This window comes from Thamnophis sirtalis, unplaced genomic scaffold (assembly GCF_051295495.1).
Source record: "Thamnophis sirtalis isolate CommonGarterSnake01/CBP01778 unplaced genomic scaffold, rThaSir2_p1.2 scaffold_1, whole genome shotgun sequence".
NCBI lineage: Eukaryota > Metazoa > Chordata > Lepidosauria > Squamata > Natricidae > Thamnophis > Thamnophis sirtalis.
The window spans coordinates 96636135-96660347 of record NW_028261381.1 but is presented as its reverse complement, the minus strand read 5'-3'; the positions used below and the strand labels follow the sequence as shown (position 1 = coordinate 96660347).

General features: G+C 36.0%; 1 protein-coding gene across 8 annotated transcripts in view; it reads left to right on the top strand.

The window, feature by feature from the left end:
- Positions 1-24213, top strand: part of SHANK2 (SH3 and multiple ankyrin repeat domains 2) — a 332468-nt gene that overhangs the window by 29638 nt on the left and 278617 nt on the right. For all 8 annotated transcript variants that reach the window (XM_087719473.1, XM_087719456.1, XM_087719465.1 and 5 more), the window contains exons 3-9: positions 47-250; positions 4111-4182; positions 6235-6343; positions 6485-6636; positions 8715-8882; positions 13258-13374; positions 17033-17110. In XM_087719473.1, the coding sequence (XP_087575599.1) occupies positions 47-250; positions 4111-4182; positions 6235-6343; positions 6485-6636; positions 8715-8882; positions 13258-13374; positions 17033-17110 (900 nt within the window). The remainder of the gene's footprint in view (positions 1-46; positions 251-4110; positions 4183-6234; positions 6344-6484; positions 6637-8714; positions 8883-13257; positions 13375-17032; positions 17111-24213) is intronic.

Sequence of the window (24213 nt, the reverse complement as noted above, 5' to 3'; positions counted from 1 at the left end):
TATAGATATAGAAATTATTCTGTGTGTTCTCTTTTTTTCTTTACAGAAGTGTATTCAATTTAATCCTGAGGCTTCTGTATGGGTTGCAAAACAACGAATTCTTTGTACATTGAATCAAAGTTTGAAAGATGTTCTCAATTATGGCCTATTCCAGCCAGCAAACAATGGGAGAGAAGGGAAATTTTTGGATGAAGAACGACTTCTTATGGAATATCCACAAAATATCAACAAGGGTGTTCCATCCTTAGAGGTATTAAAAAAACCAACTTTATTTCAAGTTTAGATACTAATGAGCAGATATAATTTTAACAATCTAGTGGTTACAGACGAAGAAGCCATTTATAGTTTGTTGATTGGCAGCTACATATTCCCTGTAAGGGCTGTGTTTAAAGTTTTGGGGAATTTTGGGCAAAATATTTTGCCACTGTGGAAACCTTACTAAAAGGCATAATAAATAAATAAAAATTGTAAATAAGGATCAGAACAACTATTTTAATCTAACTCCAGTCCTGGGTTCCACTAACATTTCCATTCCATTAAATCTATTCTTTCTGATAAGTCTCAAAAATGTTTTAATTTTATTTAATTATATTTGAAAACCTTCCATTTCCCTCACAGACTACAATTTGGAAATCACTGTGATAACAATTACATGTTTAATGCTCTTATAGTAATTTATTTATTTAGAAAATTTACATTGCCACCTACTCGCATGTGGTGATTCCAGGTGGCTTACAGGACATAAAACAAAAATATAAAAGAAATAAAACAAAAATAATAAAAAATAAAAATAATAAAAAATAAAAATAATAAAATGATAACCACCACCACCTCCCAATGACAACACACATTCATACCAGCCATTTAATGGGCTCCATCCTACTCTGGGTTCCCCAGGCAGAACCATGTCTTTAGGGCCTTCTGGAAGAATGTTAGAATGGGGGCCAATCTAATTTTTGGAGAGATGATGTACAGTGCTGTGTGATTATTAACCTCTTGGTTCAAAGGGAATATAGTATCCTCAATTTATGACTACAATTAGAACCAGAATCTTGGTAATTGAGTGAAATGATTGTTAAGTGAGAGGTCACATGACTGTCCATATGATTGCTTTGCTTAAACCCAGGAGTCCTGGTAGGTTGTTAAACAGATGGAGTCCCAGATAAGGGATGCCTCCCAGGGATGAGGAAACCCTGAGAGGCTCTACTTAGGAGTTGAACAATATCCCTGCTGAAATTCAAGCAGAGTTTTCAGCCTCTGAGCAAAGAGATACCCATATATGACCTATATTGGCTTCCCCCACTGTCTGAGGTCCCTGGTCCTCCTTACTTTACTGCAATTGCTGTACATTTTTTGCTTGGATTTTGGCTCCCACTTATCTCTGGGAACTGGCTGAAAGAGTTGCCTGCTCAAAGAGTTCAGCTTACTTCTGTGCATGAAATTGAATTCCTTTGATGGGATGCAAACATGGATCTAAAATCTTCAGGATTTAATCTCACCGAAGGAGTTCATCTCCCTTTGGAAGGCAGCTCTTTCAGCCAGTCCTCAGAGGCAAGAGGCAGTCCTGTGGGCAGGTAGCTTCTCACAACTTTCTCTTCCGGCTTCCCCATTGACTTTCTGGTGAAGTCAGTAGAGAAGATCGTAAATGGGAGTCACATTATTGCAGGGTCCTTGGCAATGGGTTGTAAGTGCAGACTGGTTGCCAAGCACCCAAATCACAATCATTTGTCCACAGGGGTGGTAGTGCAACATTATGGCTAGAAGTGCTTTGTGTGCTGTAAAGCATCTTTCTGAGGCCATCATGATTCTGGGATGTTATTAAAAAGTTGTAAATCAAGTACTACCTTTATTTAATTTTTGTAGATAGCCATAGGTATTATAAAACTTCTAAGACACTGAATTATTGAGTCTAGTATTCCAATTTTATTTTTATGGCTGCTTATGAAAGTAAGAGCAGAGCATAGATAATGCTTCACTGCATTATAACTATATTATAATATTCAAATTATAACTTGTACAAATGTTGTGACTTTATCTTCATCTATAAGAATACCAGAAATATTTCTGAAAATGTTACTATTGTATCATTGAATGCATGGTATTAAATAAGATACGGTAATAAGAATAATTATATTTGTATAAAACTGAGATGTATCATAGTTACAGTTAGTAATATTACTGTAGTGCACCAATTTTTCCCCATAATTAAGTGGAAATTAGAGTGAGTTATACTGATATGCTCTTAGAGATATTCTAAGTTCTTACTATGTTTTCATGTTTGATTTGGATGTTTTGGATGTTTTGATAGACCTTGATTCTTTGGCCACAAGTCTATTGGACTTTTGAATTATTTTTCATAGAGCTATTTGCTGTCTATCAATGCTAGTTTTTCTTGATTGTAATCAGAAACTGAAAGAACATCGCAATCACTGTCTAAAGAGGAATGGAAGAATGAAATGAATGTGATATTCAACAATCCAATCTAGTTAATTTGACTGAATAGAACAAAAACATGTTTAGACTAAAGGATTATCTGTTTGAAATTGAATATCTGAATCTCACGCTCCACTTCTCAATTATATTCATTTTAATAGGGATTCAATGGGAAAAGTTTATAGACTGACTGAGAAAATTTGGGGCTGTAGTTCATTATAGCAAAAACTATAACTGAGGGCTTTTCCTCAGTGATTCCTGGTATATTCAAAGGATAGGGTAAATGCCTGAATAATGTTACAGAATTGTTCACTCAACTATCATCCATAATTCATTATGCTGCGCCCTTTGGCAACTATCACAAAAATTAATCTGCAAAGAAAGGAAAAAACAAATTGGGCAATGAATGGAAATGAGCAACACAAATTAATTTTGTATAGAGAAAAAGATCATGTGAGCCTCACCAGATAGGCGGGGTGGGAAACATGACCAGATAAACTAATTCCACTTTAATGTAAAGCTACATTAAGATAATCTTGCAAGTATGAAAGTACAAATTCTCCTGCTATCATCTATATACCCTTAGGGGGGGTGTTTCCTTTCTGAGCCTCTTGCTGTAGCCTCTTGTGGATCATTTTAAAGTTTATTTCTCTGCTCATTATTTAGTTGTGGGCTTTCCCCTGCCCCCTTCATCTGACCATTTCCTAAATAGAAACTCTTCATCCAGTTTCCAGGATAATTCCTGCAAACCAGGTGATACCTCCAGTAATTACTTAAAATATTTCATCTCCACTAGAATTGATGTGATTTTGGCAAATATATTTTAAAATGTTTCATCTCCAGTTTCTGATTACCGAACAATGCTAATTTGTAATTCCTCTGTAGCTTCTCTGTTTCCTTCTGAATAGTATAGAAATTTCAGTTTCTAAAGTAAACCAAATTTAGTTAAACTTTTTGCTTATTTGGCAAACAATTTCTGGAAGCTGAAAAAAGCTCAGTCAATATGCTACATGTTACTGCAGCCTGCCTTCCTTCCTTCCTTCCTTCCTTCCTTCCTTCCTTCCTTCCTTCCTTCCTTCCTGAGCACAAAAATCTTCCACAAAGGAATTTATAATTTGTGAAAAGATAGGAACATTTTCAATCCGATAATCAGTAAAAATATTGTTCAGAAGTAAACAAAGCAAAGGACCTGTGATATTAAGCCAAAAACATAGTTAAGAAAGCTTAAGTTTGATCTAGTGAATAGATGAGTTGACAAATTGTGATTACATGAAACATTACAAATTGAAACTCTGGACTGAAGTACTAACTCTGATCATCTCTAGACACAATCTGATTATGATTCCAGAAATAACCTATTGTTTTGCCTCTATTAACTAATGCACCAAAATTTAGAATCAGATGAAAAATGCAAGAAGATAAACTGTCTTCTTTGTACATACCTGTAAGCATAGAAAATGCTGCTATACATGGTTCCATAGAACAGCTAATACAAAGGCTAGGTCAAAGAAATTTAAATGTTTTCTTGGGTATTTTAATTTTATGATTCTTTTTATAAATCTCTAATACTTATTTTAATTTATGTTAGAAAACTGATTCATCTCTTACATAATAGATTTCCCCCAGAAATTATTTCTAAAAAAAATAAGTATTATTCACATTTTGTTCACTTTTCAGTTTTGCTACAAGAAAAGAGTCTATAGACAATTAAATCTTGATGAAAAACAAGTAGCCAAATTCCACAATAAGGTAAGTCCAAGTTCAAACATTTTTTTTTGATGTTAATGATATAATATAGACATCGAGTTATTTTAAATAGAAACAGATAAACCAATGTATTTTAATATGTTCTAAGAATTTAGAAGTTCTAACAGAACAGTTAGAATGTGACTTTGTGAAGACAAAATATGGATGGAAATATAATACAACTTTTTAGAAATTTTCTCATTAGAACTGTGAAGCTTCAGAAATAAGTTTCATATACTCAACTCAGATAAGAAAGAAATTCCAATATCTCACCTCCACATCTTCCCAAACGTATGATCATGCACTATATTCCAGATTAGTAAAGTGTTTTCACAATAAAAGAACTAGAACATATAGAAGACCAATGATCTCATCCATAGTACAGATCCGTTCATAAGAAGTTATCACATGTAGATATATAATACAAACTAGTCTTGCCAAAGGAAAGGGGCTATGAGAGCTAGTGCAAGACACATATGATGATGGGGTGATACAACTGCTAATCAAAGCAGGGAAACGCCGTGAGAGGATTGAACTGAGGAGAGGGGCATTTGGAAAACAAGAAGTCACAGGAATCTACTTTAGGAGACCCTTGAACCTATTAGAAAGATATGACTATATTTAGCATCAGGAAAGACAAGTATTGACATTCTATAGATACAGTGAAATACTTAATGAACTAGTTTATAATGAAAAGTCACTTGGAATTGGACAGCGTGTAAATTTAATTCATAATTATTATTTAATTCATTATTATTAAATTAATTCAATATTATATTGAATATAACTCATTTTAAATTATTTAATAGAAATGAGTTTAGGGTTAGAAGTGACTGATCATCCTATATCTATTCCCACACTTCACCTGATCGATCATGTTATCTCAAAGTCATAGAGAAATGAGGAAGGAAATTTGATGATTGCAGTAAGAGAAGCAAATCATTTGAGGTCTTCAGAGTTAACGGATAAGATTTTAATTCTGAAAGCCAAAAGATGCACCCACAACAAGAAGGCTATATGGCAGGTTCTTTGCTAGTGCTTTGTCTAAAATACTGTCCTTATCTTTTAAGTTGAAAGTAATGTTAACAGTAACGTATGGAGCAAAGTGCAATAATGCACATGGTGACATCATTGCACAAAATACTGCTGTTACAAACTTTCATTAGGACATATGACAATGTAAACAGCAACTTTGGTGTGATGGTGATGTTCCTCATAAAAGTCTCATAAAAGGCAAGATGGTAGTCACAACGGTCGATTGAAGCCTCACCTCTTTCTACATGTGTGCAATGTCAATGAACTCTCCTGCTAACCTTTGTACACACATGAATGTTAATCTATGACCATGGAATATCTCAATTAGATACAATATTGCTGTAGAAGTCAAATACCCAGCAATTATCTAGAATTCAAACAAAATATTTAGGAGGATAACAATGAGGAATATTTATACAAATTAGGAAAATAAAATATTGTATAAATAACCCAATATGCATTGATTAGTTTATTATTTGCAAATTATCCTAATCTTCGTTGAGGCCTCCAAGATATAGAAATTTTACAGACTTGTTTTTTTAGCAACTACCATAGGATCTTGCTTCTAATTCTGCAAGGAACACGTAGCCATTATAACTGATAGTCATTAATAATTTTATCTCTTATAATTTGGTCAATTGTAATTAACTCATGCATTTGTTAGATTGCATGTTAAATAATTCTAATCTTTCTGGAACGTCTTGTAAGATTTAAGATACACCCCACTTGAAATTTACAACTTAATATCTATTATAAATCAGGAAAGTATTTCATGTCTATGCATTTACAACATCTCAATAATACATATATTCAGGATTGCATAAATTTAATTTTTGAAATATATTCCTTTGCAATTTTCCCCTGAACTCATATTTCAGAGGTAAATAAGTAGTAGGTGAGAAGATATGTTGAATATGTTATGTATGTTATGCATGATTGCGTATCTAAAAATATATCATTTTTCCCTCTTAAGTGAAATGCTTATTCCACAATAAATATTTTTCAATTTAATACTTTTAGGCTAATTTCCGAAAATTTATGGACCTTGTTCATCACCATTCAGTTGAAAAACTAATAAAGATGCTAGACCGAGGACTTGATCCTAACTATCATGACTTAGAAAGTGGAGGTATGAATTAAACCAAGCTCTTAATAAGAGATGTATTTATTTAAAAATGAAAAATGTTAAATGCATAAACTGATGAAAATGCATTAAAAAATCTTATTAGTTGACTTCTAGACAGTTTGTTTTCATTCTTGTCTACTGTAGAAACGCCACTAACTCTGGCTGCTCAACTTAGCAATACTGCAGAGGTAATCAAAGCACTGAAAAATGGAGGCGCTCATTTGGATTTTAGAGCCAAAGATGGAATGACAGCATTACATAAAGCAGCTAGAGCCAAGAATCAACTGACCCTGAAGGTAAATTGAACAAGGCATATTGTTTAATAAAAGAAATAGAAGTAAAAAGTTCTGCACTAATTTCCAGTGTGCTTAATGGGTTTTTAAATCTAGATTTGCTCAAAGGTTTCTATCTTTGGCTTTTGGCTTTCAAGACTTATTTTCAAAAAAGAATTCATTTGGTAAAAAGGAAAAGGATGTGGAAACTTTACTTTGTTAATTGTCATATAGTGTAATATTGGTCTTTAGGGAAATGGATTATAGGTAGTCTTTGATTTACAATCATAATTGAGCTCAGGATTCCTTTTGCTAAGTAAATCATTTGTTAAATGAAGTTTTGCCCCATTTTATGACCTTTCTTCTCACAGTTGTTAAGTGAATCACTGTGGTTTTTAAGTTAGTAACACAGTTGGCTTCCTCATTGACTTTGCTTGCCAGAAGTTTACAAAAGTGATCACATGACTCCAGGGACAGTGTAACTATTATAAATATGAGTCAGTTGCCAAGCATCTGAATTTTGATCACGTAAGCATGGGGATGCTGCAATGGTCATAAATGTAAAAACAGTTATAAATTACTTTTTTCAGTGCCATTGTAACTTCAAACAGTCACTAAATGAACTGTTGTAAGTCGTGACTATCTGTAGTTCAAGGTTATTAATCAAGGTGGTTTCAATCAAATATATTTCTTCTGCTTGTTCTTTAATAATCATTAATTTTGCTTTGTAAATTTGAAAGCACAGATATTATGCTTGCAATACAAGCACAGATTCTAGATTAGATTCTGAATTATTAGAAATTGCAATATTAACCCTATGAATTTCACTGTAGTGACAAAAACATGTACAAGGTGAGACTAGAAGAAATGCATGGATTTTCCCCTTTGTCTTTATTGTCAATTAGGAAATCAGACTTTCTAAGTAAAATATACTTTCCAGCAGTAGCCCCACATTGGGGGAAAGGGGGGGGAAAGAAGAAGAATTGGTCCAATAAATTCAGGAGTTCTGATAGCATGATTCAAGTCTGTCCCTTTCCTATGTACGACATGATTGTACATTGACTTTGAAAAAGAAAGATTCTGCAGACATTACTGAGACGTACTATTATAGTCTAATCTTTTAATCCTAAAGAATAGCTAGCAAAAGTCCTCTAGGTTTAATGCAATGTATTTCCAAGTAAATAGTCATGCCATACTATTCATACCTTTGTGTATTTAACAATCAGAAACATACTTGCTTTTCAGAGCACACAAACTTATATTTTTCTTAGTGTATTGTGCGAATACAGCAAATTATGGTTTGCAAACTATAATCTATGGATTAGTATTATTTATAAAACCATCATTCTAGTTAGTCAACAAATAATTGCTTAACCAAAAGGAAACAAACAATGTGTTATATGGTTCACTGTTCTGAACTCCCCCCCCCCTCTGGCCTGTGAGTAACGCAGACACAGGCTTGGCTATTTGTCATTCTTTAATCACTGGAATTACAACTTTGTTGGTTGAAAGCCCAAACAACACTCTCATGCAAGAAGGGTTGGCAGCAACCCAAACCAAACAGAACGGAAATACAAAACAGACCAGACAAGAGTTTCTCAAGACTGTTATGAACGGTTGTGTCCTGCAAAAGGATCCCTCCCAAGTTCTCACATATACTCTCTGGGGAGGGGCCAAGCCACAAGCACCTGGGCTTGATTATCTCTTATGAGTCTGCTTCCGCAGCTGCTGCTTCTGTTTCTCCACCCTTCTCTCTCTGGCGTCAGGGACAAACTGCCTTTGATCTTCCCCACTGCTCCATGCCTCAGGCGCCTCCTGGTGGCCAACCAGCCTCTCTGGTCCCTGCTCTGAGTCTGAACCTTGCCCAGAGTCCTCCACATCTTCCATAGCAGACTCATAGGGTTCCTCGCTATCCGAGTCCATCAGCAGCTCAAACGGATCCTGCTGGGCCACAACAGTTCACTATATTCTCTAAGGGATGTTGTCAAATAAGAATTCATTGGGCTGCATGATCTATCTATCACTATACTGAGAAGGATAAAATGTAGAAATAATGATCAATTCACCTTCAGAGTTTTTTAAAACTTAAAATTACTTTACAGACTCTCTTAGATCTTGGAGCATCTCCAAACTACAAAGATAGCTGTGGGTTGACACCACTGTATCACACTGCTGTAGTAGGAGGGGACCCATCTTGTTGTGAGTTGCTACTACATGAACATGCTACGGTTGGTTGTAGAGACGAAAATGGATGGCAGGAAATCCACCAGGTAGAAAAGATACACTAAGATAATTATCAATTTTGCTGAGACACTTTTATCTTTTGCTGAAATATTTGGTAATTGTATAATCCATGTAATGAAAAGATATGAAATGAAATCAGTTGCACGGAATTCTCCAAATCCATTCTACTTTTAAAAAATTGCTTCAATAAAAATGACTTTAAACAAAACTGTTCTTCACTAAAATCATGTGACAATTTGAAATTATATACACACACACACACACACACACACACACACACACACACACACACACGTGTGTGTGTATGGGGTGGAGGAGAGAGAGAGAGGGAGGGAGAGACAGACAGACAGACAGACAGACAGAGACTGTGAGTTCTAGTTCTGCTATGAAAGCCCTATGGGTGACCTTGGACCCATCACACACTCTCAGCACAACAACTTCCCCCATGGGATTGTTGTTGTGTAGAAAATAGAAAGAGAGAGGGTGTGTTCCCCATCATGAGTTCTGGATAAAAATAGTAAAGGTGGAATACAATACTGTACACTACAGTACAATACAATACAATACTATAAAGTACAATGCAATACAATACATATGATGTAATGGATATTTATATACTAACATACTGCTCTAATGCATACTCACTCTTGAACAGTAATTATTTACTTGTGTATTCATTTTCATGAAAGTGTCAGCTTTTTGATGATTTTTAACTGTCTCAGTGAAAATATTCATGATATTACGCTGTTGGTCCTTTCTGAGTCTTTTGCCTAATTCAACTTTATTATGAGGAGACCATTTATTTATTTTTGCTTTAGTAATTTCTTAAGGTGTGTCTGATGCTTCTCTAAGTAGCTACTTTATGTTTCTTGATAACAGATGTTAATTTTGTTAACAAAACAAAAAAGTTATTTATTTGATTGGCAAAAAGATAATGAAAATAAAATAAAAGATGTAGGTGCATTTTTACTTCTCCTTGAATAAAAATTTTCATGGAGTGATTAAGTCCCTTAGTTCTGGTTGTTGAAAAGAGGGTATTTAACTTTTAGAATTGAATCTGCTTTAATTTTATAGCAAGCACATGTATTTCTTTTAGAACATCATTCTAAAGTTTGTCTCAGTGCTTATAGTGCCCTCTTGAGCTGATCGAAAGAATTAACTTCATTAGGCAATCCTGAACTTTCTCATTTAGCATATAATATCAGTAGTTCTGAGAATTTCTGAGGGGCTAATCCATAAATGTACTTATAAAACAGACTCCCCCATGTTTAACTTAATCATGGTTTAGTTAGCACAGTTAAAGTTAATGTTAGTAAGTGATTAACAATTTGGCATAAATAAACTTCTCTCCAACTGAAAAACCAGGATAAATATCTTTAAATATGGGATGGCAGATTTTTTTAAAAAGATCTAGATAAAATTCTTTTAGAGTTATATCTTGAATTAAAAGATCACAGATTTACATGTAATTTCCCCCTTACGAAAGTGCTACACTTCAAAGACACCTTTATGTATTTCACTCATTTCTTGTCTTCCTTGCTTAAAACATGTACAGATTTTGCTTTCATTTCCAGTAAGCCTTTGTTAACTCTCATATATTTAGTCATAATTTTCTAATAAAACAATTTTGTGTACAGGTAATACTCGACTTATGACCACAGTTGAGCCCAAAATTTATGTTGCCAAGTGAGAAATGTATTCAGTGAGCTTTGCCCCATTCTACGACTTTTCTTGCATCATTTGTTAAGTGAATCATAGCAGTTGTTAAATTAATAACATGATTGTTAAGTGAATCTTGCTTCCCTATTGACTTTGCTTGCCAGAAGATTGCAAAAGGTGGTCACATAAGCCCAGGACACTGCAACTGTCATAAATATGAACCATTTGTCAAGCATCCAAATGTAAATCAAGTGACCATGGGGATGCTGCAATGGTTGGTTATAAGTGTAAAAACTTGTCATCAGTAACATTTTTCAGTGCCACTGTAACTTTGAACAGTCACTAAATGAACTGTTGTAAGTTGGGGACTACCTGTATTCTGTATTTCCAAGTTTGCATTAAGAACAATCATAAAAATTCAGTGTTAGTGCTTTTAGTTATAACTCAAATTGCAACTATAATTGAGAGCAGAATTCTGGCTTCCCCATTGACTTTTCTTGTCAGAAAATGCCTATGAAGGTAGCAAATGTCAATCACATGATACTGGGATGCTGCAGGTGTTGTAACTACATACCAATTGCCATGTGCCCAAATTTTCATCACATAACCATGGGGATGCTGCAAGAGTTGTAAATATGAGGACTAGTTGTAAATCACTTTTTGAAGTACTGTTGTTGACTTTGAATGGCCACTAAAAGTGGCCACTAAAAGTGGAGGGCTACCTTTAATCAGAGACAGATCAGGTTGGTTTACATATATCTATGATATAACATGGATAATGTAATTACTTAACTGGGGTAAAAGCAACCTTTTTCAACCTGATGACTTTCCTTATAGCTGAGAATGCAACTTTAAGATTTCCTAGCTAGCATTGGTTGGATAAACTTACAAATAGACAGGGAATATTGATGTACTAAACCATGTTTTTCTACTAATTGTGCAGGATCTGATATGTCTTCTTCTGATGAAGAAACCATTTGTTCCAAATTGGTTTTTTTCCAGTCATTTCAGACACAGGCACATATTAGACATACAGATATAGACACAAACATATACATACATACATACATACATACATACATACATACATACATACATATATACATACAGTATATACATACAGAGAGAGAGAGAGAGACAGACAGACAGAGACAGACAAAGAGAGACAGACAGAGACAGAGAAGGACCACCATACCCAGTATTTGCAGCCAACTTTTTCAGCTTTTAAAGAATTGTTTTGTTAAGATGATGATATGTGGGTGCTGTAAACCATAGTTTTGTGCATTTCATAGATAGCCTACTGCATACTTTTGTTATTCATGGGTTTTCATTATTTTGCTGCTATGGAAAGTTCTGTTTTATGGTTGGAAAGTTCATGACACAAGTAAAAAGTAAAAATAAAATAGAAGCTTTCTGTTTGTAGATGATTCAATTGAATCATCGTTTCAACTGGGAGATTGTGAGCTTCCTAGACCAAGTTAAATTCTAAAATGCTAAGGAATTCCCGGAAGCTTGGCATAATCAGTCACCAATAGACCCATAGAGGTAAACCAATTTACCCACAATTCAAGAGAATTTTTTTTAAAAAAGCTAGAAGGAAACAAAAAGACTAGTACACATCCTTTCCAGCAGCCACCACCCAGATAAACAGGGATTAATAGCAGACAAAAAATGAAGCAGTCAACAATACTCTAATTAAGGAAAAAACAAGAAGACAACATTACCACCAACATTGGCAGGGCAAGCTACTGTATACAGGGAGCAAAGCACACACTCACTGGCACTATTGATCCTACCTAGTGAGGTAATAAAATGTATGCACGCAAATAACAAAGCTCAGAGAGTTAATCTGAGCTACCTATATTCTTTTTATTTATTACTAATAAGTAATACATAGTAGTTATAATTGTGGCCTTGCTATGTGTGTAAGTTTTCTGTATATTAAAATGCTGCCATAAATAAGTACTTGGCTTGACTTTGAGGTAATAGAGCAGTGAATCATAATCAGTGCTTCTTTTAATTGGTTTTAGGTACATAATTCTCAACAAATGTTTAATCACATTCAGAAACATCATTTTAGTGCTATCCAGTGGCATTTTGACTCCCCCCCCTCTCTCTATCTCTCTATCCCTCTATCTCCATTCTTTATTTTATAATTATATCATAATTATATTAATTTTTATTTATATCTTTTTTCCTCTGTTTTGCGAGTGTTTAGGGGTTGGAGATAGAATATAAATCTCCAATTAAAGTATTGCTTGAAGGTTTCACCATCCGGTATTTTAATTCTTTTGAAAATGGGTCCTATAGAGTCACTCTTAAAAAACATTTGCAGACGGTCACTTTATTAATTAAATAGTTAGTGATAATATACATTTCATCTGTCTCAAGCAGACACAAAAACCTTATCAGTTGTTATGTACTGAATTATAATTTTATGTAATTTTTCAGTCACAAAGACAGCATTTTTACTTCTAAAAAAGCTTTTAAATTATTTTAAAATAAATCTCACAAAATAATTAAATGGCTGAATCTCACAAGTTTGCACACAGAGCACAGAACAATTGTGAGAATTTGACCATTAAAAAACCAAACCTAGTCAGTTGGTAGTTTGTGTCAGTATTCACCATCTCTAACTTGTGCATATAATACTCAAAGCTTTAAAATTTTAAGGATATAAATGACATTTTACATTACAGTTGACTTATTTTTTAATTAAAATATGAGCATTTTATTTTATAGGCTTGTCGATATGGACATGTCCATCATTTAGAACATTTTCTGTTTTATGGAGCAGATATGGGAGCTCAGAATGCATCTGGAAACACAGCATTGCATATCTGTGCACTTTACAATCAGGTTAGTTATTACAGCTTTGCTTTTGAGAAATCTTTTATGAATAAATAAATATAAAAATAAAGAAATATTCTGTTATGCATGGGTACTGTGGTTTTCGTTTATACGGGAATGAAAATTTAAGTTGCTATTTCCATACATAATGCTTAGTTTTTTCAATCAAGCAATTACAGGTAGTCCTCAGCTTACAACCACAATTGAGCCCAACATTTATGTGGCTAAGTGAGATAATTGTTAAATGATAGTTGTGTACCCCATTTTATGAACTTTGTTACCAAAATTGTTAAGTGGATCACTTCAGTTGTTACATTAGTAACGTGACTGCTAAGTGAATCTGTCTTCCCCATTGACTTTGCTTGTCAGTAGATCACAAAAGGTGATCACATGACTCAAGGACACTTGAATTTTCAGTTGAATTTTGATCACATGACTGCGGGGATGCTGCAACAGTTGTGTAAAAAATGGCCATAAGTTAATTTTTCAGTGTTCTAATGTCACTAAACATACTGTTTTAAGTTGAGGATTACCTGTGGTTGCTCCTGCTAATGTATATAATTCACTGTGTACATAACAATAAGCATGAGTCAATGTTTTGTGTATGGATATAGAAACTTACTATGATCTAGTTGAACTACGGCCTATTCTGGAAAATTTCCAAATAGACAACTATTATATTATCTCTTGCAGTAGATCCATGTGATCAGAAAATAAATGAGGTGTTCACATATTTTTCAGAATATTCCATATCTGTAATGCTGTTTTGGGGGATATATTGGGGGATTTTTAGGCAGAATGTTTGAACACCTGTAGCAACTGGTGACAACATGATTCACATTTAATGTTGGTCCCTTTGCTTGATTTTTTCTTAAGTTAATGTGTGGTTAATTTAAATAACAATTTTGAAAAAAAAAATGGCTTTGAATTATGTTTGGTGTAATTAGCCAGTTGGTGTAATAATGTTTGGATGTCAGTAGTAGTAAAAGGATTCCTACAGAGTTTTAGAAGGTGACTATCTGAGGGCACGGGTGTCAAACTCGTGGTGTCACGTTTCACAATGGTTTTTCCCTTTGTGGAGCTGGGGTGGTGTGTCCTACTTGTGACACATCTGACCCATGGGCTGCCAGTTTGACACACCGCCTTAGAAACTCAACTGTCAAAAACTTTAAAATATATGCATAATGCATCTATTTGGGATGTCTTCAGTATATTTTATTCTTTGGAATAGTTACAGGTGTTTGGATATTCCTTCATTTACTGTAGCAAGATCAAATTAGAGCAGCAGTTAATGATTTTATGGCTAGTTAACAATTCTGCATCTTCTTGTCAGATGTCAGAAAGAGAGTAGTGAAGATATGAAGCTATGATTTGAGTGCTGAAAAACAGTAAGAGAAAATAATGAAATAATAACTGAGAAGTTTAATGGTTTAACGTGGCTAGATTTTTTTCATACAAACAGCTGGAGATTTTACGAGAAGAAGCAGATGTTAATTATTTGCCCTGGTCAATTTACCCATCAAAAGGAAGAAATGTATTAATTAGTGGATATATAATCATATTTGCATAAATACACAGTCTGAATATAAGAAATAACACATTTTTATGCTATGTATATGGCTGTTTTTATGTTATGCATAAATGATATCTTCCTGCATCCCACAAATTATATCAGTTTGTAAAACAACAGGTTTTGCATTTATGACAAAAAACATTTTAGTATTTGATCAATCCCCAAAACTTTAACATTATAGTGTTGGGTTTCTAAGGCTGCTCTGTGTTAGAAATACCCAACTAATGAGGTCTGTTGCAACATCTGTTAAAACATCTGTTTCTTAATTACTGCTCAATTGTGAAAACCTTGTCAAAGCAAATATTTCCTTTTCCTTCCTATGATAAGATGCCTGTTCATTTAAAAAAGTATTAGTAGTTGGAGATAAGTTTATTAGTATGATTAGAGAAAAATGCAAAAGGACACACATCATGGGTAATAAAGTAATACAATGAACAAAGCATTCTCTGCTTTAGTCCTACATTTGAGGATAGAAGTTGGAAGATACATTATATTTCATTTTAATGTATGCCGATTAGAATACATTCTGTTCTGACCTAGGTTTCCTGATACACTAAAAAGCACACACTTAGTCCCCAAAACCCTCTTTTTATTTCAAACATTGTGAATTATGTTCATTCACATCCTGTAATGAGTCACAAATAGTTTGTAAAGAGTCCAACAATAGTCTGCCAAAGTCTTTCGGAATAAGGCTGATAACCACCCACCTTTATCTTCCTTGAAACGCTGCCAAAGACTTAATTGGCAATTAGCTTGCAAGGTCACACGGAGCCAAGAGTCAAAACGGAGCTTCAGAATTTAAACCAACCAGAATGAACAAAGTTGCTTCCTGCTAAGGCTCATTTGCCTTTGCTCCTCATTTATGTCCTATGGGAGGGGCCAATCACCTCCAAACTCCTGAATTGTCCCTTTTGTCTTAACTGTTCTTGCCTTCTGGTAAGTCTCCCCCTGTTCCCCTGCCTCGTTGATGTCCAACTCTGGAGGCTCCTAAGACAGCACATAACTTCCAGATTGCCTTGGCCCCTCTCTGCCTCTGACGCAGAGCCCTCGTCCGAGCTTTCCCTAGACTCCAGGACTGGCCTATTCTCCTCCCCAACCTCTCACTGTTTCTGCTGCCAGGTCCGCAAAGTGACCAAGTTATTCTGTCTGTCTAATTTAATTTTTACTATATTATCCATCCTCAAATATGGGTTTAGGACAACTCATGGGGTGAGTCACTAATGTGGTAGTGGAGCATTTGGTTGGTTTGGGTAGTTTATCTAGTTTATTTAGTGTAAACTGTATGGCTTTATTGGGCAAGATTTTAAAAGTGATTTTCCATTGCCTCCTTCCAAGATTTGAGAAAGCGTGACTGGCCCAAGTCATCTGGATGGTTTGATGCTCCAGGCATGACTAGAACAATGTTTGATTTAACATTTTACAATAATTCCTTAAGGCTATCAAAAGAACACTTTGAAAACGGAAGCAAGCAATTATATAAATACCATCAACAAACTCTCCATCCATCCAGTGCTCTCCAGATGTTTCAGCCTCCCTTATTGGCTATACTGGCTGAAATTGGTGGGCTTTAAAAGTCAACACTTCTGTGGATAAGCAGGGAGGCTGGCTCTGTATTACATTCTTGTTCAGTTGTTTCAAACTTAAACTACTTCCAAAATGAATAGGCTGGCCCACATCACCCCCTCTACAGATAGAAAAAGAGTTGTGAAAGAAGTTCAGAAAAGGATAGTAACACTGTCAGTCTCTAACAGCCTGAGACAAAATCATTTTCTGTGGTCCAAAATGGAGTAGCTTTGATCCATGTTGATTTAGGAGTATATATGTGTATGTATGCACTGTCCTGCATGTTTCTCATTTTTGGGATGTGTATTTTGGATTGAGTTTAGTGGAAACAGTTCTTACAATAACAAACAATGGCTTAGCCTCAGTTAGCTCTTACTGTAAACACAGCAATAGAATGCCTTTTTCTGAAAGCCTAGTTCCTATCTAGGAGGGATTAAGATTATTAACAATTTAAATAAGCCTATGCCTTCAGATGATTGCTTACTATTATGCATATAGAAACAAAAATTGTAACAATCTACTTATTTACAGGACAGCTGTGCAAGAGTATTGTTGTTACGGGGTGCAAACAAGGAATTGAAGAATTATAATAATCAGTCACCATTTCAGGTAAGAATAACTAAAGAAAACAATATTCTTTGGTGTATATTGTAGTTTAAATGGCAAATGGATATCCTTTATATTTAGTGCATTGTGTAAAAAGTATTGATGTGAAATGAAAGTACTATATAGAGCTGTTTGGTGACCTTAGAAGTGGATTTCTTGACTCACAATCAGGAGTCTGTGAGTTAGATCTTTGATAGCTGCAGATATTTCTTTCTCTGGGCAAAATGAGTAATTGTCTGCTGCGAACTCCATTTAGGGGTCAGGAGGGGCATCCGGCCAATAAATGCTCAGCTCCATTTAATCGCCATGACTCCACCCTGATGCAAGGGATTTCAGGGTTTTTTAAAAAAAGAACTCTACACTAATTTTTGTATACAGTATGTCTGTATTACTCTTTGTGAAGATCAGGTTGTTTAGAGGATGTATTTCTTAAATTTACAGTAATTTTGTGATAAATGGAAGGCTAAAATACATAAAATGCTGGTTTAAGTAGAATTTTGATGTGTCCCATTTTGTTACTAACATAGAGATCAAGTTCCAATCCAGTTTCAGGCCTGGCTGCAGCATGGAAACTGCTTTGGTCGCACTGGCAGATGATCTTTGGAGAGCCAGAGACGGGGGCTGCGCCTCCGTTCTGGTGCTCCTTGACCTCTCAGCGGCTTTCGATACCATCGACCATGGTATCCTTCTGCGGTGGTTGCGAGAGGTGGGGGTGGGGGGCACTGTTCTTCAGTGGTTCTCCTCCTACCTCTCGGACAGGTCGCAGTCGGTGTTGGTCGGAGGGCAGAGGTCGACCCCTAGGCCCCTCAATTATGAGGTGCCGCAGGGGTCGGTATCTTCCTGTCCCCCCTCCTGTTCAACATTACATGAAGCCGCTGGGAGAGATCATCCGATGGCACGGGATAAAATACCACCAGTATGCAGACGATACCCAATTGTATCTGTCCACCCCGTGCCAGCTCAGTGAAGCGGTTGACGTGATGTGTCAGTGCCTGGAGGATGTTAGGATCTGGATGGGGGTGAACAGGCTGGCTCTCAATCCTGACAACACCAAGTGGCTTGTTTTTTTTCATCCCACAAATTGGCCAGCTATTCCATCTCTCAGGCTGGGGGTGAAATTATACGCCCCTCAGACAGGGTTCGCAATTTGGGAGTCCTCCTGGATCCACAGCTGACTTTAGATCACCATTTGTTGGCTGTGACCAGGGGGGCATTTGCCCAGGTTCGCCTGGTGCACCAATTGTGTCCCTACCTGAACCGGGAGGATCTTACAACAGTCACTCATGCGCTTGTGACCTCAAGACTGGACTACTGCAACGCGCTCTACATGGGGCAGCCCTTGAAGAGTATTCGGAGACTACAGCTGGTCCAGAATGCAGCCGCACGAGCGATTGTGGGTATGCCTCGGTACACCCACATTACACCTATCCTCCGCGAGCTGCACTGGCCTATTGGTCTCCAGATACGCTTCAAGGTGCTAGTTGTCACTTATAAAGCCCTACATGGTATTGGACTTGGGTACTTGAGAGACCGCCTTCTGCCAATCACCTCCCATAGACCCATTAGATCCCACAGATTAGGCCTCCTCTGAATTCCATCTGCCGGCCAATGCCGGCTTTCGACCACCCGGAGGAGAGCCTTCTCTGTGGCTGCTCCGGCCCTTTGGAACGATCTCCCCGTGGAGATTCGGACCCTTGCCACCCTTCAGGCCTTCCGTATAGCCGTTAAGTCCTGGCTGTCCCAGCAGGCCTGGGGGTCTTGAGTTCCACCCCTTCTCGAATTTGGTTGTGCTTGTTGTGTTTTTAAATTGTTTTGTATTGTTGTCTTGGTTTTGTCTTCCTTTTTCTATTTGTTCCCCTCCCCTTGGCTTTTGTTCAGTCGCCCTGAGTCCCTCTGGGAATAGGGCGGCATACAAATCGAATAAATCCAAATCCAAACCCAATCCAATTCTATTTCAAATTAAGAAAGTAATTAGAAATATGGTCACATTGTTTTCCTCATTCTTGATTTTTTCCAGTTCAAGTAGCATAAAAATGGAAGACAAATTGCATTATGTAATTAACATAGCTGTATAGAAACATATTTAGCTGATTCAAGTTCACTGAATATGCTTTTATGCATGGTAGACATGTTCCAAAATGTTCACCTATCTGTAATCTGAAGTAGCATCATCTGGAATTCTATCACCTTGATTCACTTATAACTTCACTTATGGTAATATATAAAATTACTTTGAGACGCTAGTGATTTCTCAAGGATATTCAATAAATTGCAGATATGAAAAAGTGATTTAAATTTGAATTTTCCATAAAGAAAATCATACTAGTATCTCTGTATCTTTATACTATAGGTACTACGCCTATTGTGGAATATTGGTTACAGTATTCCCACCATGCGAGTAATTCCCTAGATTAAAACTCTGAATTATATAAAATAATGTAAGTATGTTTGGGGTAAAACTAGGCTTTAGTTAGGTTTATGGCTTAAGATCTTGATATTTACAAGACCATTTTTTATAAATAATTTCTGCCCATTCAGAACAGAATGCTTATTGAGAGGTACAACAAGAGGTATGCCCTCTTCTGTGCTCCTAGATCAGAGGTGCCAAACAAAAGGCCCGGGGGCTGGATCCTGCCTAGTGCTTAGATCTGGCCTGTGGTGTGTCTGCTACTTAAAATGTAGCCCGGCAGAGGGTTGCAGAAGGCCGTGGCAATGTAAAATGAAGCTCGGGAACCCATTTTCACTAACAGAGCACTCAGGTCATGACACCTCTAAACATGAGTGATATTGAGCTGGCCACACCCACCCTAGCCACACCCACCCCAAGCCCCTGATGTCAAACAGAACCCTGATGTGGCCCTCAATGAAATCAAGTTTTACATTCCTGACCTAGATGAAGGCAAGTTTATTCTCATGGCTTTTGAAGCTTGTTAAAATGTAGCTTTTCTTGATGGTTTTTGAAAATTAAATATTACTGGAGTCACCAGGCAGATAAATATAGTATGGATTATATTTTATTTTTAGTGTATGTCATTAATTTATTGCATTATTTAACTTTATACATTTACAAATGAAACGTTCTCAAACTACTCAGTTTACCCTTTCCTAAACTCTTTTTATTCTTCCTTCAAAACATCTTTTTCTGTTGTACAAGTCTTCAGAGTGTTAACAGGAATCTAACATATTTTTTTTGCCACAGTGCTAATTAAATTGCTAGGTCAGTAGTCTAAAGGCAATAGTCTATCACCTTTTTAAAAGACTGAGACAATGATGCTGCTGTACCATTCATCAGGGATAAGTCCAGAATGACGAATATGAATAAAATAATGTTACAATACAGAGGCTCACCAGGTTAGCTTATCCTTCAACATTTCACCACATAGCAGATCTTTGCCTGCTGTTCTTATGGAGGCAAATATTTAACAATACTCTTTTTCTGATTCCGTTATCCTTTTGGGTACATTTCTTAGGTCATTGCTATGTTGTTGTTTTTTAACTTGTGCTCTTATTTTGTGCACCACTTAAACCCTTTCAGGTTTGTAGCAGTACATATATGCTAAAAAATAATAAATACTAACCAAAAATTCAAAAATTACTTTTATTCTAGTCTTAAACCATTAGTATTGAAGGCTGAAACTGGCATGATTCAAAATAGAGCACCAACACAATTGGATTGTTTTCCTACCTTACCAGAAGTAGATAGGAAAGTAGGAAAATAGAAGTAGGAATTGGCTGGTGATAGCTGCGTCTAACCTTCTAATGAATGGTAGTACAATAATGGAATGGGATCAGATTTTGGAGAAAAACTGGACATCCTGACTGAATGTGATCCAGACGGAAAAATTACTTTTTTTGGTAACATAAATGAATAGATGGCAATAATATAAGAGTAAAGAGAAAAAGACTTCATCATATGAAAGTTCAAGAATGTTTAAACGACAGTTTTGTATGATGAGTATTTGCTTATTTTTACACATAGTTTAAGCCTGTATCTATTTGTATGGGCGTGGTGGCTCAATGGCTAAGGCGCTGAACTTGTTGATCAGAAAGGTCGACAGTTCAGCAGTTCGAATCCCTAGTGCCGTGTAACGGAGTCAGCTCCTATTACTTGTCCCAGCTTCTGTCAACCTAACAGTTTGAAAGCACATAAAAAATGCAAGTAGAAAAATAGGAACTACCTTTGCTGGGAAGGTAACAGCGTTCTGTGTCCTTTGGCATTTAGTCATGCTGACCACATGACCACAGAGACGTTTTTGGACAGCGCTGGCTCTTCAGCTTTGAAACAGAGATGAGCACCACCCCCATAGAGTCAGGAATGACTAGCACATATGTGCGAGGGGAACCTTTACCTTTTTATCTGTGTAGCCATGGCAAGAAAAGAAAAGAAAGAAATATGATTGATTGTATATGATGAAACAATAAAGCAATTGACAAGATGTGCTAAATGTGAGATGGCTCATCTTTTGATGCTAGCCAGAGTGGATCTTGACACTATCAAATAGACCTGGAAGAAAAGGAGGAAAGGAAGGAAACATATTAAGATGGAAAGAGAAAATGTTATAGAAACAGCAATGTGCAGCCCTCTCTAAGCGGTTTACAGAGTCAACATATTGTCCCCAACAACCCGGGTCTTTGTTTTACCCACCTTGGAAGGATGATAGGCTGAGTCAACTTTCAATTCAAGAACTCAAAGAAATGTATGAGAAGAAAGGTGAATTTCCTAAAAGAATTAATGGAGAGTAAAGAAAGAGGATGTGGGATTTGTTTGACAGAGTGAATTATATTACAAAAATAAATAGGAGGAGATATGCAAATAGTACATATAAAACCAATTCTTGGTGAAATGACGTAAAAGAGATAATAGATGAGAGAAAAATAAGGATGAAAGAAAGGTATTTTATAATGAAAATAGAAATAAAAGTCTGAAAGAATGAATTCGGAGTGCCAGGAATCATTAAGATTAAAAGAGTAGGGAACAGGCAAGTCAATTTTAATGGAAACTGAAACTGTTTTAGAAGTGGGCAAAAAGGGTTAAACAAAGACTTTTTAGTAGAACTGAGAGGATACTTTAATGAACATTTCAGAGATATGTAGTACTGATAGTGATATATCAAAGAATATAACTGAAATGAATAGTATAAATGTTAATAACTCATAAAAAATGAATGGAAAGGAAATGGCAGGATGACTTCTGGTCAAATTGGAGACATTCTAAACTGCAGTTTGTTCTTTTCTCTGTATATAAGCTGTTGAAAATTAAATCTAGATTGCTTGCTAAAAGTATTTGATTAGCAGTGATATTAATTAAACATTTTTCTACTATGTTTGGGAGTTTACTGATAATATGCCTCTTAAACATAAGAAATAAGGTTCTTTGTTCCCTTTCTATTTGGTCCTCCTGTCTCAAACAAGGATAAACAAAATCTTACCGGGTGCTGAATCACTTATTTATATGCTTGAGAGTTTGATTCCATCAAAAGTTTTTACTGGTAATCTTAAATATCAGTTTGAACATGGACAGTGTGCATTTTAGCCCTTTAGCTGCTAACCAGAGTTCAAGGAAAAGAAATAACTCATTTTGAACTGATTTGAACCCCCATTCAGACAGATATCTGACATCTTTGAAATCCTGGCCAGAATTTTGTTCCAGTTCTACCAACATTTTTTTCTTTAATTCTATTCTATATTTTACTATTTCCTATTATCTCCAGAAGTCACTTATATTCTGGAAGGTGTCTGTGTTATTTATGGGACTTTTTATTGCTGCTTCCATGCATTTTCTAAGTGCTGTAAATTGACTAAAACTGGCAGTTTAGGAATGTAGCTAGTAAATATATTCCCAGTGTTAAGGCAGTTAAACTTATTTGCATGCAGTTAGGAAATAAATGGTTCTGGGCAGTGGGGGGTTTCTATTTTTTTAACTACTGGTTTGCTTGCGTATGTGCAGAAGCGTCCCAGTGGGTGGGCAGAGCCTTCTGCCACTGCTACTACCGGTTCGCCTGATCTGGGCTGAACCGGGAATAACCCACCTCTGGTTCTGGGTGAGCTGTACTTGACATCTCCAAGTAGCAGAGATGGAGCAGTAAAAAAAAAGCAGTAAACACTGATCCACAGTGATTTCTGGCTGACAAATGTCTTTCTGGATAGAAAGGATAGTTTCTGGGACAGCTGCTTGTCAGGAGGAGACAGTGAGATGGAAGTAGACTAACTGGTATGGGGGGATGTATAGGAGAAACAGCTGGTTTGCACTAGCAATGCAGTCATTTAAAAGATATTAAGTACTATGACCAACCCTCACTTTTTTAATCCCCTTGAGATATTATAAATTTATATATGTAATGGAATGTGAGAATAACCTTTGAAGGGGAGGGAAGACATGCTTTCTAGGAAACAATCGGATAAAAGGAAGAAGAGCCTGCAAACCAGTAAACGGAAGAAAAAGAATCCACCCTAACTTATCAGGTGGTTAAAAAGAGATGGAGGAGGATTTCTACTTTTAGACTTGCAAGGTTCTGTTAATGCGGTCTTATAATAGAGTAGAATTAGTTCATCTTGTGTTTCTTGTCTGGTCTACTTGGAAGGTTGACAACAGATGAAAAGAGGTCTTTGAAAATAGTGGAACAAAAAAAACCTTCTCAGTGAGTCATCCTTTCTTTCTGAATTACAGAAAGTGAGAAACAGAGGAAAACAATACTTTTTAAAAAAATTTAGAAGCACAGTTAAGAACTTAATCAAGATTTTGACTAAGAAAGTGATAAAACGATAAAGGGGATTATATTAATCATGTAAAAGACAATGATTTTGGAAAAAAATGCTTTTAGTATTCATATGGAAATACTTAAATAACCCACCAGGCCTTCCTGGAAATGTTGATTATATGACATCAAAAGGGGGGGGAGGGGGAAAAAGATACCTGGTGTAATTTGCAAAAGAAGGAGTAAACTATAACAGGAGATGGAATGCGTGATTAAAACTATGGAAAGATAGATGAGACTAAAGACTTAATGATCCAAAGAAAGAAAATGAACAGGGTGTGTGTGTCTGTGCGTGTGTGTGTGTGTGAAGGAGTGAGAAAAATGTAAAAATGTAAAAGGAAAAAGGCAAGA